Source organism: Chlamydotis macqueenii, chromosome 20 (genome assembly GCF_036417535.1).
Source record: "Chlamydotis macqueenii isolate bChlMac1 chromosome 20, bChlMac1.mat, whole genome shotgun sequence".
In the NCBI taxonomy this organism is placed as follows: Eukaryota; Metazoa; Chordata; class Aves; order Otidiformes; family Otididae; genus Chlamydotis; species Chlamydotis macqueenii.
The window spans coordinates 8806936-8821707 of NC_141575.1; the positions used below are offsets into that span (position 1 = coordinate 8806936).

Sequence of the window (14772 nt, forward strand, 5' to 3'; positions counted from 1 at the left end):
CAAAGAAAACACACGCCAGCACATGGTTTGGAGCTCATTAAAATGCTGGTGCTTGCTTGCACCTCAGCAGTGCCTCCTGTTAATGTTTTTTGTCTCATGCTGAAGAGGTTCCTCAGTGAGGAGTGAGGGTGCCTCTGAACAAAGCGGGGTCCTGGCACCCAGTGCCTCTCCAGCACTGAGCCACCGGCCCTTTCCGCAGCCTCAGGCCAGCAATGCTGGGGATGCAGCTTGGGGAAGCTGCCCGGGGCCGGGGCCTCGCCTCCGGTCGCATCCAGACGTGGATGTGCTGTACCCGGAGCCGCGCTGGGAGCAGGGGTTTGGGGGCAGCTTCCTTGCGTGGTTTTAAAGAGCTGGGGGGGAGCTGGGCTCGTCTGCACCCAGAGCATCCCCTCCGACACCCCAGCGCGGGAGAAGCCTGGGCTTTTATCTCTGACAAAAAGGCTGCTATTGTTGAGAAAACAGAACGGAATAATAAAAAGGGCAGTTTACTCTCTACAGAAACACTTTATTAAATATTCTTTTTTTTTTTTTAAACTTAATAACAGAAGAGAGGAGCTGAGCTGAGAAACCTGGGCAGGCAGCTCAGATGGAGAGCTGGTGTCCTCTCATCTGGGGGATCAGTGTCAATAATGAGACTCAGATTGTGTTTCCAGTGACCCTCTCACCCATCTCGCTGCTAATGAGCTTTGTAAACGAGAAAGGGGAAAAAAAAAGGGAGCCTTTGCTCGCTAGTGCAAACAGGGACTCGTCCAGATACTTGTTTTCCAAAGACAAATGTGTGTGTTTTGGCGGATGCTTGCTTTCTTTCCCCTTGAAGGGATCCTCCTCCCGCTGCGTCTGCTCTGGCCGTGCTGAGGATGGTGGTGGCGGGTGGAGGAGCTGTGCTGAGTGCCGGTGGCAGGAGGCCGCGTGGTGTCACGTGCCGTGGCGGCATCAAGCACGGGCATCCCGATTCGTTCCAAACCACGGCCCCACACATCGGCCAGGCTGGATCCGGTGCCATCCTGGAGGTGGGAGCAGGCATGTGGCAGCAGGTCCTGCCGGCTCTCCCTGTCACCTTGGAGATGTCGTTTAAAAAGGAAAAAAGCTGCTTTCTCAGAAAAAAACCAGGTAAAAATAGCATTTTCTTATTCAGCATATCCGTTCCCTGTGTGTACCTGGAGTCTGTTTGCTGACTGCAGTGACAAAAATCTGCTCAACCCTGCGCTGCTGGCGTGGCTGGGAGGGGATGAGCCAATGGCCGGCTGTGCCGACAGCCAAACCCCCGCCTTCCCAAACCTGTCGGCAGCAGCAGGGACGGGGCGGTGTAGCTGTGGGTCACGTTTAGCTGGCAGAATCTGTATTATCAGTGCTAATGGAGAAGATGACAAGAAACTAAGTTTTCTTTTCCAATCCCGAGAGTAATTTTCAGGGCTGGGCGTCATCACAGGGAAACCAATTCACTCCTGCGTAGATGGAGTTGATTTGCAAGGCAGTGGAATTGCATTTGTATGGTAACGGCTTCTCCCTGGCTTTTCAGAGCAGACCATGGGCTGGAATCTCCCCCTGCCTCCCTTTTCCTCTCCCTAGCAGGGATTAAGCACCAAACCATCTTCCCAAGCTTGGAGATATTTTTGCTTCTCGGATCCTCGGGTGAAGGATGGTCTGGAGGTTTGAAGCGAGTTGCCAGGCGATGTGGGTCTGACATGCCAAACCACAAGCAGCTTTTTTCTTCGGAAGAGCTGACTAATGGCTTGTGGGATCCCTTTGCCTCCCTGGCTGAGAGGGTCCATCCCATCAGTGGTCAGAAATGACCCAGGAAAAAGCCGGCTCACGCTAATCCCGGCTCCTGGGGCCGTGCTGGCGCGTCAGCCTGGGCTCACACAACCTGCGGTCGCTCTGCGTTTTCCGGGCCTTTATAAAGGACCAGATTTGTTATTGCTGGCATTGATTTGTCTGGCTCGGGCAGCAGAGAACCAATAATTACGGTGAGTTTTAATCAATCCCCCATCAATTCAGCTGCAGCTCAATTTGCGATCTGCCTGGGCAGTGACACAGGACGGGGGGCTGCGCTGGAAAATGATTAGAAAATCAATTTAGCCACTTGGCCGGTAACTCTGGGCGATCACGGGTGACATGTCCCTCCCTGATGGGAGGAAAGCTAGCGAGATGTGGTGCCCCAGCAGCCCCCAGCCAACCAGCTCTGCACACCCCGCATCCGGATACGGGATGGACCCACTCATCCGTTGCTGTCACTGCAAGAGCAGAGTTGCACCCAAACAACCTTTAGTTTCCTCCCTGCTGTGATCTATTGGTGGGACATCCCCATTGCAAATCCTCCGCTCCAGGGGCGGGCAGACGCGTAGAAAAGTTTTGTTGTGCCAATAGTTGCTCCATCTGCCTGTTCATTCCTGCAGGACCCTCCGCGCCGGCGGCTGGCGATGCCTCTCCTGCCGTCTCCCTGTTTGCTTCGCTGGCTGGCGCTGACTGCAGAGCTGGCCAGGTCCCCTGGCTCTTTGTCGTCCCCCCCAGCCCCGCCAGGCCAGGGACCCCTCCCGTCTTTTTGCGTCGGCTACCAAAGCTTCCTGGCCCCGGAGAGCTGCTTGCTGCAAGGCTACAGCTGGCTGGAGAGCCGGCTCCTGCGCCGAGCTGGGGATGGATGCTGAGGGGAGGGGTTGCTTTCTCCCGCAAATTTTGTGCTGAGCTATTTGCTTGCCGTAATTAATGCATATTAGGATGTGTAATTACAGACGGAAAGGAAATGCGCTTTGTGGCGATTAAAAGCCAGACTGGAGGAATATCCCAAGGGTGGCCCCGAGCAGAGCGGGGCTAAGGGAGGGAGGGCTTCCATGAACTGCTATCTCGGTCGTGGGGAGAGAGCCATCGTCTTCCTCTGCGGGCTGGGGAGGATGCTGAGCTCAGCACACGGATCAGTGCCGGGGCGAGAGTTCCAAGTGGCAGCTAAGAAGAGCCGTGACTGATCCGCTCGCTGTGATCCTGTAGCTCCTGCTGACTTAAGGTCTCATCCGGTCGCCTTCAGCACCCCGAAAGGTCCCGTGGGAGCTCCAGAAGGGACCTGGGCAGGGTCCCAGACCTCCCCATCCCCGTCAGCACGGGCAGAGCCGCAGAGAGGTGGACGCGGTGCTGTGGAGCAGAAGATGCTGTTTGCAGCCAGCCCTCTGTGTGCCCCAGGGAGATGCATTCCTGCCAGTTTGCGCAGCTCATTCCTGCAGCGGGGCCAGCGGATGCGGAGGAGAGCACAGGAGATGAGCGTTGTGTCTGTGGATTCACAAACGTGCTTACCCTGATCCCATTTCTCAGGCAGCTGAGTGGTGAAAAGCACAGATTGTTCTGAGTGTCCTCTTCTCCTTCGTATTTATTCTGTCTGTGCAGCTCAAAAGCTTCCCCCTCCCCGTCTGCCGCTGCTTCGTGCCTCGACCAGGCTGCTGGTTCTGAGGGACGTCGGGCACGGGGATGCCGGAGCCATCGGAGTCACTGCAGGTGGGGCAGAAGCAGCTTTGATGCTGAAAAATGGCACAGGGTTTCTAGAAAGCGGAGAGAAACTTCTCATAACTGGGACAGAAGGTGGCCGAGGCTCCCTAAGGCATCTTTCTGATGTCTGCTGCGGGCCGTTTGCTTCTTGAGGAGCCAGGAGGGAGCGCGGCTGAGCAGCCCTTCTCCTGTCAGGACAGCGAGAGCGGGGTCTAGGATCTCCTGAACTTTATTAATATGTACAGCATTTTGCTCACACAGAAAATTGATTTTCTTTTTTTAAGCACGAAGTATAGCGGTTTTATAACCTTTCTTCTGCTTGACGGAGACCGTTTGTAACCTACCTTCGTCGCTACCTGTACCAGCTCCGGTCTAACTCATCTTCAAGAAATTCCATAATGCATTTTTAATTGCGAGCTGCTCCTAGGCGAGATTTATTTATTTTTTCAAGGACTGGCCTTTTTGTTGTTGTTTGTGTGTGTGCGTGTTTGGCGAAGAGGGATAAATAATGCACGTGGAATAGAGGAGTGCTTTCGTCTGGATGACAATTTCCTGATGGCATTTGCTGCCTGCTGGCTTTTGTCTTTTGGGACACGGGAAGCCAGCTGGGGAACTGGAATTAAAACCCAGAGCCCGATCCCTGGTTTGTGTCAAGCAGCATGGTTCCCTTGGCTGCAGAAAGCTGTTCTGATGAGCCTGGGCTGCCATCCTGTCCTCCCCCAGTCCCGCCTCCACCACGGGCTGGTCCTGCCTCCTCCCATGGAAGGCGGTGAGATGCTCTTGGAGATGGTGCCAAGGACACGTTCGCTGGCCTGCCTGGCATGGATTGAGGTGATTTTCTGAGTTGAGATAGTTTTGTGGGTTGCTCCCACGTGTTGAGGTCATTTTCCGGGTTGGTCCTAGGTGTTGAGATGTTGAGGGTTTCTCCAGCACCTTACATGCTTCACCCCATACAGACTTGAGGCTTCACTGCTGTGTAATTTTGCTGCCTCAGGGATTTCACCCTCCATCGGCGTGGCTTTTGCAGCAGAACGGGTCCTTGCCCCATGGTCATTGCCCCTTCCCCGAAGGCTGTGCGAGATGCTACAAAGCCTCTGAGGCTGTCTCGTCCATCACTTGGGGAGAATTTGTCTCCTTCAGAGATGGAGTTCAGCAGCACAAGACATGGATCCCTCTGGCTCCCGGGTGGGCTGTGCCCTGGGAGGGCACCCACCGAGCTGCGGCTCCAGGGCAGGTGGGACCCACGGGTGACCTTACCAAGTCCTCTCTCTCGCTTGCAGTGCCCCGAGGACCTCCGACCCATGAAGGACGGTACTGGTTGCTACGACTACTCCAAAGGGATCGACTGCTCGGATGGCTTCAACGGCGGCTGCGAGCAGCTCTGTCTGCAGCAGACCCTCCCTCTGCCCCACGACCCCTCGTCCAGCACCATCTTCATGTTCTGCGGGTGAGTCCCCTCCAGCGCTCCCGCGTCTCCCGTGCCCTTTTCCATCCCTGCCGCCCCTCCTCCCGTGCCATCCATCCCCAAAGCACCATGCCCAGCAAGGGAGCTGGGTGCCAGAGAAAAAGGCTGACTTCCAGGAGGGAGGAGAGGCTCCAGGTTTGCCTGCAGGCAAATCGACCCGGAGTGCGAGGAGCAGTGCGAGCAGATGCACCTTCCTCCTCTCCCCCGCTGCGTGACGGTGCGGTTTGATCTGTGACTCACCGTGCAAGGGACTCAGAAATTGTGTTGGAGGGGGAAGGTGGAGGGTTTATTTAAAAAAATGCTACTTTTTTTTTTTTTTTTTCTTTCCCCTGCGCCTCTCTCAAAATAGAGTTTCATCCTTGATTTTGGCCGGTATCCTATAATCCTACACAATTTAGCATTTTCTTGCAGGAAAACCTCCCTGGCTGCAGTATGCTCTAAAAGGAGCTCAGTGATGATGCGGCTTTGTGCTGCACAGCTGCTGCCAGGCATCATCCTGCGCCCGGCCCCTTAGCTCTGCGGGTCGCATCCCTCGGCTGGGTCACGCTCTCGGCACACGGGGAGCTTCCTTCACGTCCCTATGAGAAGGATTAGGGGAAAAGGAGCACTTTTGGGAAGGAAATGCCTGTAAAATCCTAACAGCAGCTCTGAGGAGCATCTGTGGAGTCCGGATGCTGCAGGTGCAGCAGAGACCTCATGCAGCCCAGCTGCTCCCCTGGAAGCTCTGCCCCTGTCAGCTTCTCTTTTTTTTTTTTTTTTTTTTTAATCCCTTTTTGCTGGCTTGTTGGTTTTCCCCCCACACCTTCTTTTTTTATTATTGTTTAGCAGCACAGAGCAGTTGAGTGACTAAGAGAGCACGTTGCCTCCGCTGCGCCTGCAGAAGGGGTTGAAAATCCATACAGGCACAAGCGACCTCTGTGAGAAGGGTCTAGAAAATTTTGGGATGTTACATGGTCTCCATCTGCACCCACACAGGGGATCTGCATTTTAATCTTCCATCCCAAAGGACAGAGACTGTTTCCCCTTTCTTTTTTTATTTTTTTATTTTTTAATAATCCTTTTTCAAGGCAGAGCTCCACTTCAGGAACAGGCAAGGAAAAGCGCGACAGACGGGTGGGAGTTTCACTTGCGGCAGTTAAAGGCAGCAGAGGAACGGGAGAGGGGAGCAAGCCGGGATGGAGGTGGGATTGATGTCAGCAGAGCACTGCGGCTACGAGGAGGAAGGGGAGGCAGGGAATGGAGGGTTCCTTGTCAGTTGGGAGCCGCAATGCTGGGGATAAGACCAGAGGAAGGAGGGGAGGCAGGATGAACATACATGCAAAAGATGCCACTGCTGTCTCCAGTGCCTGTAGTTAAATCACATCCTTGCTGCCTGCCTCAGTTTCCCTTACTGTCTGCTGAAGATGAGCACGAGAGTCTTACCCATGATGTGCTTGACAATGGGACCAAAGAGCAGAGGAGCGGCCACGCTGGAGCTGCTTCCTTGCAGGAGGGCACTGCTGGGTGGGAACAGGGGCAGGAGCTTGATTTTGCTCTGCTCTTGCCTGGGGAAGGTTCGTGCCCGTGCTGCAGCGATGCCAGAGGGCACCGGGTGGGCGAGGACCGTCGGTGACGGTTGAGCAGAGGGTGCGCAGTGGGCATCCAGCTCCCAGGCAGGAGACCATGGCTGGTGGCAGAGGGGATCAGGCCGTTGCAGGACGGATGAGCGCTGGGAGATGAGCGCTCGTTTGACGGTCACCCAGCCGAGCTGCCACAGAGAATGAGGTCTCTGCAACCTCTGCATCGTCACAGGCAGCCGCTGCAGGCGTTGACGGTGCTCGGCCGGGCTCGGCAGAGACTCATCCGCAGTGGGGCAGGCTGTCCTGCTGCCCGCAGAGGCGGAGTGGCCCATCTGAGGTGGCTTGTGGTGCTCCGCAGGTGTGTGGAGGAGTACAAGCTGGCCCCGGATGGGAAGTCCTGCCTGATGCTGTCAGACATCTGCGAGGGCCCCAAGTGCCTGAAGTCGGACGCAAAGTTCAACGACACCCTCTTCGGGGAGATGCTTCACGGCTACAACAACAGGAGCCAGCACGTCAACCAAGGGCAGGTGTTCCAGATGACTTTCAGGTATGGCCCGGTTCTGCTCCTACCTTTGGGAGCATCGGGATGGCGAGACGGGACCGAGGTCCATTGGTGCAGACAGCATCTCTGACACATCCCCTGGCAGATACCTGGGGGAAGAGAGCAGGAGGACAACAAGCATCCCTATCCCTGCTCATCCTTCCCACAGGCAGCAGGAACCTCCTGGGCCAGAGTGGTTTTTGTCAGAGGAGTGTTTAATTGCCTTGGGTGGGCTTTTCTTGGTGGTGTTGCCTCCTCGCTTTCTGAATGCTGATGTCTTTCATCGCTGCGATATCCTGCGACAGTGAGTCCCGCCGTGAATCGCGCGTTTCTATGTAACCGACCTATGCGAGCTGCCTTTATTCAGTGCCCTCGGTTATGGCGCTGGGAGGAGCCGTGGATATGGCAAAATAAGAATTACTGTAAATAAGCTGAAGGTAAATACCTCACGGAGTGCGGGTAGCAGATGGCAGGAGGTGATTGTGAGCCGCATCCTGGGAATACCGGGAGTGCCGAGGGTCAGATGCGGGTGGGGAGAGCAGGGTCTGAACTGCCCAGCTCTTCACCTTGCAGGGCGCACGAAGGAGAGCTGGCTGGTAGTTGCTGAATTCAGGGCTGGAAAATGAGTTGATTTGTTTATTTTTATTCAGTTCTCCTGAACGTAGCTGCATTTTGATCCAGTGTGAATTAAGGTGGGCCTGTAGTCGCAGCAGGAGAGGGTCCAGCCCGTATCTACCCAGCCGGGACTCTTCCTTGCCCAGTATCTGCCAGTGCGCTGAATGTTTCTTTCCTGTTAAGGCACTGAGACCTCACTGGTGCCTCCAGTTTCAGCTGGAGTTGTGGGTGCTCGTCACCGCTGGCCATGGTGTTTTTCTGGGCGCTTTTTCCCCAGCCGAGTGCAAAGCCTTCCTAGCTGTGAGTTCACGCTGATCTCTGGCCTTTTCCTCTCTTGATGGCAGATGAATTACAAGCTCCACCAGCACAAAAGCACTCAGAAAGCCACAGCCAGGAGAGTGCTTGGAGCCAGCAGAGCCACAGCCTTTGCTGGAAGTGAGAGCTGACAGTACACGAAGGCAATTTTCCCAGTGGGCTCCTTTTTGCCTTCTCTCCCTCCCACATTACGAACGTCAGTGGGTCTGTCAGAGCAGAGCCAGGGCTGCAGAGCTGAAATTTTCCATGAGCTGGTGGGTTGAGCAGGTCTAGGGGCTCCAAAAACTTCTCAAGCCCATCTTCTGGAAATGCCAGACCCAGACGGGCTCCCCCCAAATAAGATGCAGCCCCAACTTGCACCACCAATGCCTAAGCACCAAACCTCCTTTTGCAGAGGCTTAAGAAAAAAAAAAAAAAAAAAAAAAAAGGCATGCAGGGTTGTCTGTGAGTCTGGTTTATCCCGGAAGATGTGGCTTCTCCAAGTCGTGCCACCTGAGGGCATCCTGGGGATGGTGGGTCTGGGCAGTCCCAGGCTGGACCAGGGGTGGTTCCTGCCCCGGCTGCCCTCGGCCTCTTTGCTTTGGGCAGAAAACGTCTGCGGTGCTGGGATTACATCTTCCAGGGGTCAGAGCCCAAAGCATTCCCTGGGGCTCTGGCTTGCAAGTTTTCAGGTTAAAAAAATAAAATTTAAAAGGGCTGTTAGTGGTCTGCCCTCCTTCCCATGGCCGGCACCGCTCCTGCCGCGCTGCGTGGTGATGGCCGGGGTGCGTGCAGCGGGGGGAGACTGTTCCCAGTGAGGGTCTGTGCAGCCTCCCCATCACAAACAGGGTTTCCAGTGGCCGCCATTGAGTGCAGGACCAGTCCCGGCTCTGACAGCTGTGAGGGGCAGCAGAAAGCAGATCTGAAGCAAGAGCAGCTTGCAAAGCGTTGCCCGCGTGCCGCAGGCTGCGGTGTGCGATGTGCTGGCTCGGCGGAGCTCAGCGCCTGGCAGGAGGCAGCATGCCTTGCTCCAGAAATGCTTTCGGCAGTCTGGAAGGTCAGCACAGCCGTCCTTTCCCGTTTCCACGTAGCCTGGTGGCTCCAAACGTGCTGGGCAGTGACGGGAAGGGCTCGCTCCCCGGCGTGCGGCGTCCTTCCCCGCGGCCGGCCTGCCCGGTGTGGCAGAGGGTTACGCCGTAGCAGCATCATTACATCATCTCCTAACAAGGGAAGAGAAGGAGGTTAATGGAGAAGAAATTATTAACTAAAAGATGTAATTTGCCTCTGATTTTCATAGATATTGAAGAACCTCTCTGAGCATTAAGACACCAGATGTTAGAGAAGCCCTTAATTTGGTGCATTTGAAACATAGCAGGGAGCTGCCTAATACCAGGGATTAAAAGCCTGCTTCTGCAAAGTAGGAGCAAGAACCTGCTATCAGAACAAGGGGCTGAGTATTTTAGAGGGATTTATAACTGCTGGGATCCTTTAGCTATGCAGATGTGACGGTCGTTTGAATGGTGGCTGCTTCCCATGTCGCCGCATCTTCAGTGTCTTCCATAAATAGGATATTCTGGATCCGCCAGGCATGTCGGCGTGGCGTTGGGAGCAGGCCTTTGTGCTGGGAAAAGCCGCCTCGCACACCCTGGCCTGGGCGACGCTTACCAGTCACAGCGGCATTTCCATCCCTGCGGGGTCGGGGTGGTCTCTTTGCCAGCCCACGGCCTGCGGCACGGAGCAGAGCCGTCGCCCTTCTCTGGCTCCGTCGTCCTCCTCGCCACGGCTCAGCACGGCGCCGGTGAGGTAGCAGTGACGGCTTTACTGCGTCCGGCCAGTTTGAAAGGATGGGGATACGCCGTTAGGACACTGAGTGAGGATGGAGTGTGACAGAAGCGCGTGGCACGGTGGGCTGGTAGTGAAGTGGGAGAGCTGCACGGCTTCGGAGGTCCCAGACTTGAGACTGGCCCGCCGTTCTGGTCAGCGCTGCCTCAGATTTTGGTTTCGCTTTGCGCTGGTGCCAAGGGCCCCTTCCCCATCCGACACCGACAGCCCAGCAGGACCTGAGCGCCACGGCATCCTTGCAGCTCATGTCAAGCCGTCGTGGGTTAGGAGCACCGTGGGCAGCTTTTTCCGTGCGGAGGTGGCTTAATAACCGCTAATTATCCCTGCGGTGGTTGGGGTGCTCGGCTGTCCTGTTGGACAAGCCAGCATCAAGGTTCCTGCTGGGAGTGCCCTGCGTTATTGCTGCTGCTGCTGTTTTATTGCAGGGATTTAAATCAAAGCGCTCCTCTGGTGATGATTCTGCCGCGTGGTCCCTCGCGGGCGCCTTGGTGAGAGGCAGAGGAGGGGTCTGCCATCGCACACCAGAAACTCCCCTCGCTCCATCCACTGCTGAGCCGAAAGCACCTTCAGAGCCACGTTCTTCTGGGCATCGCTCTCTTGTTGGGGGAGCGGCGGGGGGAAGGTTCTTCTCTTTGGTTAAATGCTGTGCGGTGTTAATAAATAGATGGGATTGGAGCTGATCTATTCCAGTCACACCTCCCGGTCTAGCCAGGAGGCTCAGCGGAGGATCCAGCTCACTAAAGACTAGATTAGAGCGATTTTCCCCCCGTTGCCTCGTGGTGGGGCAGAGCCCGAACTCCACACCATCCCCAAATCACCAGGGGCTTATTTTCCACATGGGTTGTTTGTTCACTCCTTATCTGTTTTGTGCCGTCTCTTTGCCACGAGAGAATAGAGATTTTTGTTTAAGAGCTGTTTGCGGTTTCAGACTGTTGCTTTTATGCCATTAATATGGAGAGAACCCAAATTACTACCTGTGGAGCCAGCGTTACTCGCTGGATTAGTACTGCATGGCAAATGGGATGTCAGAGCAACGCGACGGAGCGCTCCCCGGGGAGCAGCCGTCTGCTCAAAGTGGGGTCTCTTCCCATCGCTGCCTCCGGCTCTGCCTCTGGTCCTGGCTCTTGTTCCAGCTCGGCGTAGCCCTGGGAGTTGGGGAGCACCTCGCTCACCCGCACAGCCCCCATTTGATTGTACCCAGGAGGTGGTACGAGCGCCAGGAGCCTCTGGGTGCTGGGGGCAGATAAACAGCCAAAATGGTTGGGTGGCTGGAGGGGAGAGAGGATTTGTGTCGGCGCTCCCTTGCTGCCAAAAACCTGCTAAACACTGCGTATTTTCCCCTCTCCACAACCAGGGAGGATGACTCAGGAGGATGGAGGGATGCCGTGCCGTCCCAAGCACCTTCTGCAGATTGGAAGCACCCTTCCCTCTGCAGATGGGTGCTCAGAGGATGCTCTTCCTCCCCTCCCCACCTATAAAACAGGGCTGCTGTTTCTTTACAGCCTTGGGGAAGGGAAGGGTTGGATGGGGGGTGGTGCTGAGTGCTGTCCAGTGCCGCCGAGCATCAAAGTGGTCGGGGTGCCGTGGAGAGGGACAGGCCACCCCAAGCTCTGCCAGCCTGGCAGCCAGCTCTGCCTCCACGCAGCTACATTAACGCTGGCAGACGGCGCCGGGTCGCTGAACCGATGCGGGAATTGTCATAATATTGATGGGGAGTTTGGCAAGTTAATTTTAAAGCTGTCACTCCTTCCCCTCGCTGCTTCTCAGCCCTTAATAAACCGGCGCGGCGATGGTGGGGTGTACTGACAGCTCAGCACCATCCCTGCCAGGGGCTTGCTTTGGGAAATGTCCCCACGAGCAGCCTCGTGCGAGCTGCACCCGGTGTCTCCCCAGCCGTGGGCGCTGCCGGGTGCAGCATCGCCTCTGGGTGAGCTTCACTGGTGCTGCCCGGCTTGGAGCTCACGGACCAGTCCCAGCGAGGACGTCCTGCCTCCCCCGCAGCGTCACAAACATAACGCCTGTAACTAGTTAAATTAACGCTATTGATTTTTTCATATTTTTCCTCCTCTCTTTGAACCCTCTGAGCGCAGAAGTTATAATTGCGCTGTTTATTATTCCCATGCCGGCGAGCGCGGCGCCAGCCGGTACCCCAACGCCTTGTTTACCTATTACCCTTCAGGCCAGGATAACGGATGGACCTCTTTTCCAGTGCCCGCCTTCCATTTCATTCCTCTTTTTATTATTTGTTGCTGCAATTCTATTACCTGTTCACAGCTCTGCAGCCTCAGACGCGCTCGTTGGAAGCGATGATGTCTCTCCAAGCCAGGCTAATGCCTCAGGCCTCGGTCCTCAGCAGCGGCTATGGGGCTCGTTAGCAGTTTAGCAGCTCTGCGGAGCTGCTGTGGGATGTGCCGATGCCCTGCTCTCTGCCCCGCTCCCAGTATGAGCCATGCTCCCAGCCGGGGATGCTGCCTGCGGGGCAGAGATGTCCTGGTACCCACTCACGGCCGTGCCACACGCAGTGGCCTTGCAGCCCCCAAAGGGCTCCCATCTGAGCCACTTTTCCTCAGTCCCATTTTTCCCACCTCCCAGCCTTGCAGCAGGGACATCCTGGCTGCTCTCTCGAGTCCGTCCAGCCCTTCCCACAGCCCGCGCCGGGTTGCGCGTAGATGCACGCCGTGTATTTTGTGCGCATCCTCGCTGGCCCGGCTGAGCATTGGGATTTTATCAATCCAGGTACTTCCGCCAGTCTGCATCCGCGTGCTTTTGCACCAAATTGGTGGTGGTTTTGTGTTCCTGTAGGAAAACAAAAGCAAGTCGAGTGCCAGAGATATCCTGAAGACAACGCAGGGGTCCAGGGCGGAAGAGATGTTTTTTAAAATGCACTGAGATCTTAGTAATAGAGATGTTTTAAGTACCAGAGGTTTTCAGACTCGCTCTGCGCCTGGTGCAGGTTGGATTTAAGGAGCGGGCTGTCGCATCCTCAACGAGCATGAGCCACCTCCTGCTCTTGCTGCCCCGTCCGTGCTCCAGGTGCGTTCCTGAGCTGCTCCGTTTCGTTCCAGTCTGTGCGGGCGGTGGGATCACCTCACAGAGGATCAGTCTCTGCTGTTTGGCCGTGGCCCACGAGAGCCCCGCCACTCCCAGCGTGTGCCTGAGCCCTGGAGAGGAGGAGGGACAGCGGGATGGAAGCTGCCAGCACTGCTGGAGCCCAAAACCAGTTGCACATCCATGATTTGAGGCCTGAGCTCCTTCCCCAGCCCCTCCAGTGGTGCCAAGCAGCATGTGAAGATGTGCCAGTGCAAAGAAAGAGGTGGGTGTTAGAAACCACAGCCGAGCTCCCCACCTTTGTCGTGAGGCTGAGGAGAAGCCAAGCAGCTTTTGCCTCAGTCCACCCCCCGAAAGCAGGCTTTACAGCCCTGCAAACCGGCCGGTTGATGTTTGAAAGGGGAGCTCAGGCCCTGGAGATGGGCAGCGAGAGGGCAGAGCCCTGGGAGATGTGGGTACCACGGGTACGTACCCCAAACCCTTACAGGCACAGGCAGAGCAGAGGCGCTGGAGGTGGCACCAGCACCCACCGAAGCTGATGGAGTGTCACCCGCGGGCTCTTGCTGGGCTTGGGGACCAGAGAGGGATGCTCTCCCACCCCACGCCCCTGCTCCCCGCTCCCCCCAGCCCTGGCAGCGCGCTTGTGTCTGCGCAGATGTTTGTATTCTCTGCAGCTGAGGAAAATATTCATTATCTTGTTAGCTGCTGCGGCGGAGGAAGTTCGGATTTGCATCTCCGCCGCTAATCACGCAGCGCAAACAGAGCCTGTCACCCAGCAGCACTAATTGGGCAGAGCAGCACTGCGCCCAGGCAGGGAACCCTCCCTCCTGCCCTTCCCACCTCCGGCGCTGCCGTGCCAGCCGGGATGGCATGGGAGAAGGGCTGGGGCCGCACGGGCACGCTGCGGAGGCGAGGAGGATGCCGGGGTTTCTGGCAGCGGGAGGTGGAGGAGGCAGCGGGTGGCCGCGTGCGTTGGCTGGGTTGGTTGGAGGAGTGCTGGTCCTTGGGCTGGATGGGAGCAGGCAGTGGGATCCCAGTCTGGGATAGTGCCATCCCCTCCTTGTCACCTTCACGGTCCCCAGTGCCGCCGAGCCTGCCTTTGCTTTTCCCGGGCAGCTGCGAGGTTTCCCCCTTCCCCGTGGCGTGGGGAGCAGTCCGTGCGCCCAGCTCGCTGACCCGCCGGCCTTTGCCATCTCTGACTGTTATGGTACTAATTACAGCTGCTGTTACTGTAGGGTAATCTGCGTTATTAAGGGATGCGGTGGAGGCTGGGTTTGTAATAACAGCTCAGATTTACAGTGCCTTTCACCCCAGAGGATCCTTACTGGTTTTATAGCCTTGCAGTGGAGTACAGGCTTGCAGAGAGCAGTTGCCGCTGCTTTCGTCATCCGACGGGGGGTGCAGCTGCTCCTGGGGCACCGGGGCTCTGCACCCGCTCGGGACACCCGAAAATAAAGGTTATGTTCAGCTGAAAAGAGAGAAAAGAGTGAGGTGGGAGGGTCTGAGGCAGTGAATTGTAACCACCTGCCTTTAACCTGTGGTAGCAGGGGTTTCCAGCATGCTGTGGGCACGTCCTCGGTGGTCCCCATTAGCACGGGCCGTTGGTTTGCGCTGCTTGCAGCATGGCCACTGCTCCAGCGGTACTGCCGGGGACAAGGCTGACACTCACCAGCCCGTCGCTGCTCTTCCTCGCTAGTGCCAGCGCTGGGTGACAGAGATTCCCCATCCAAGGACTAAATCGGCCTGACATTGACTCGGCAATGCGAATCCTTACTCCAGGCGATGCAGTGCACCAGCACGGGGCTATCTGAGCGCTGCGCAGCTGTGCCGGCTGTCAAGCCGTACCTGCTTCTGAGCTAGCAGCAGGGCTTGGATGCAGTCCTTGCTGCAGCAGAAAATCTTGTCTTGTCCCATTCCCGTCTCCGGTGATCTCTCCC

General features: G+C 56.5%; 1 protein-coding gene across 2 annotated transcripts in view; it reads left to right on the top strand.

The window, feature by feature from the left end:
- The window catches only part of ASTN2 (astrotactin 2), a 329274-nt gene that overhangs the window by 181432 nt on the left and 133070 nt on the right, over nt 1-14772 (top strand). For both annotated transcript variants that reach the window (XM_086763491.1, XM_086763492.1), the window contains exons 12-13: nt 4752-4918; nt 6854-7042. In XM_086763491.1, the coding sequence (XP_086619617.1) occupies nt 4752-4918; nt 6854-7042 (356 nt within the window). The remainder of the gene's footprint in view (nt 1-4751; nt 4919-6853; nt 7043-14772) is intronic.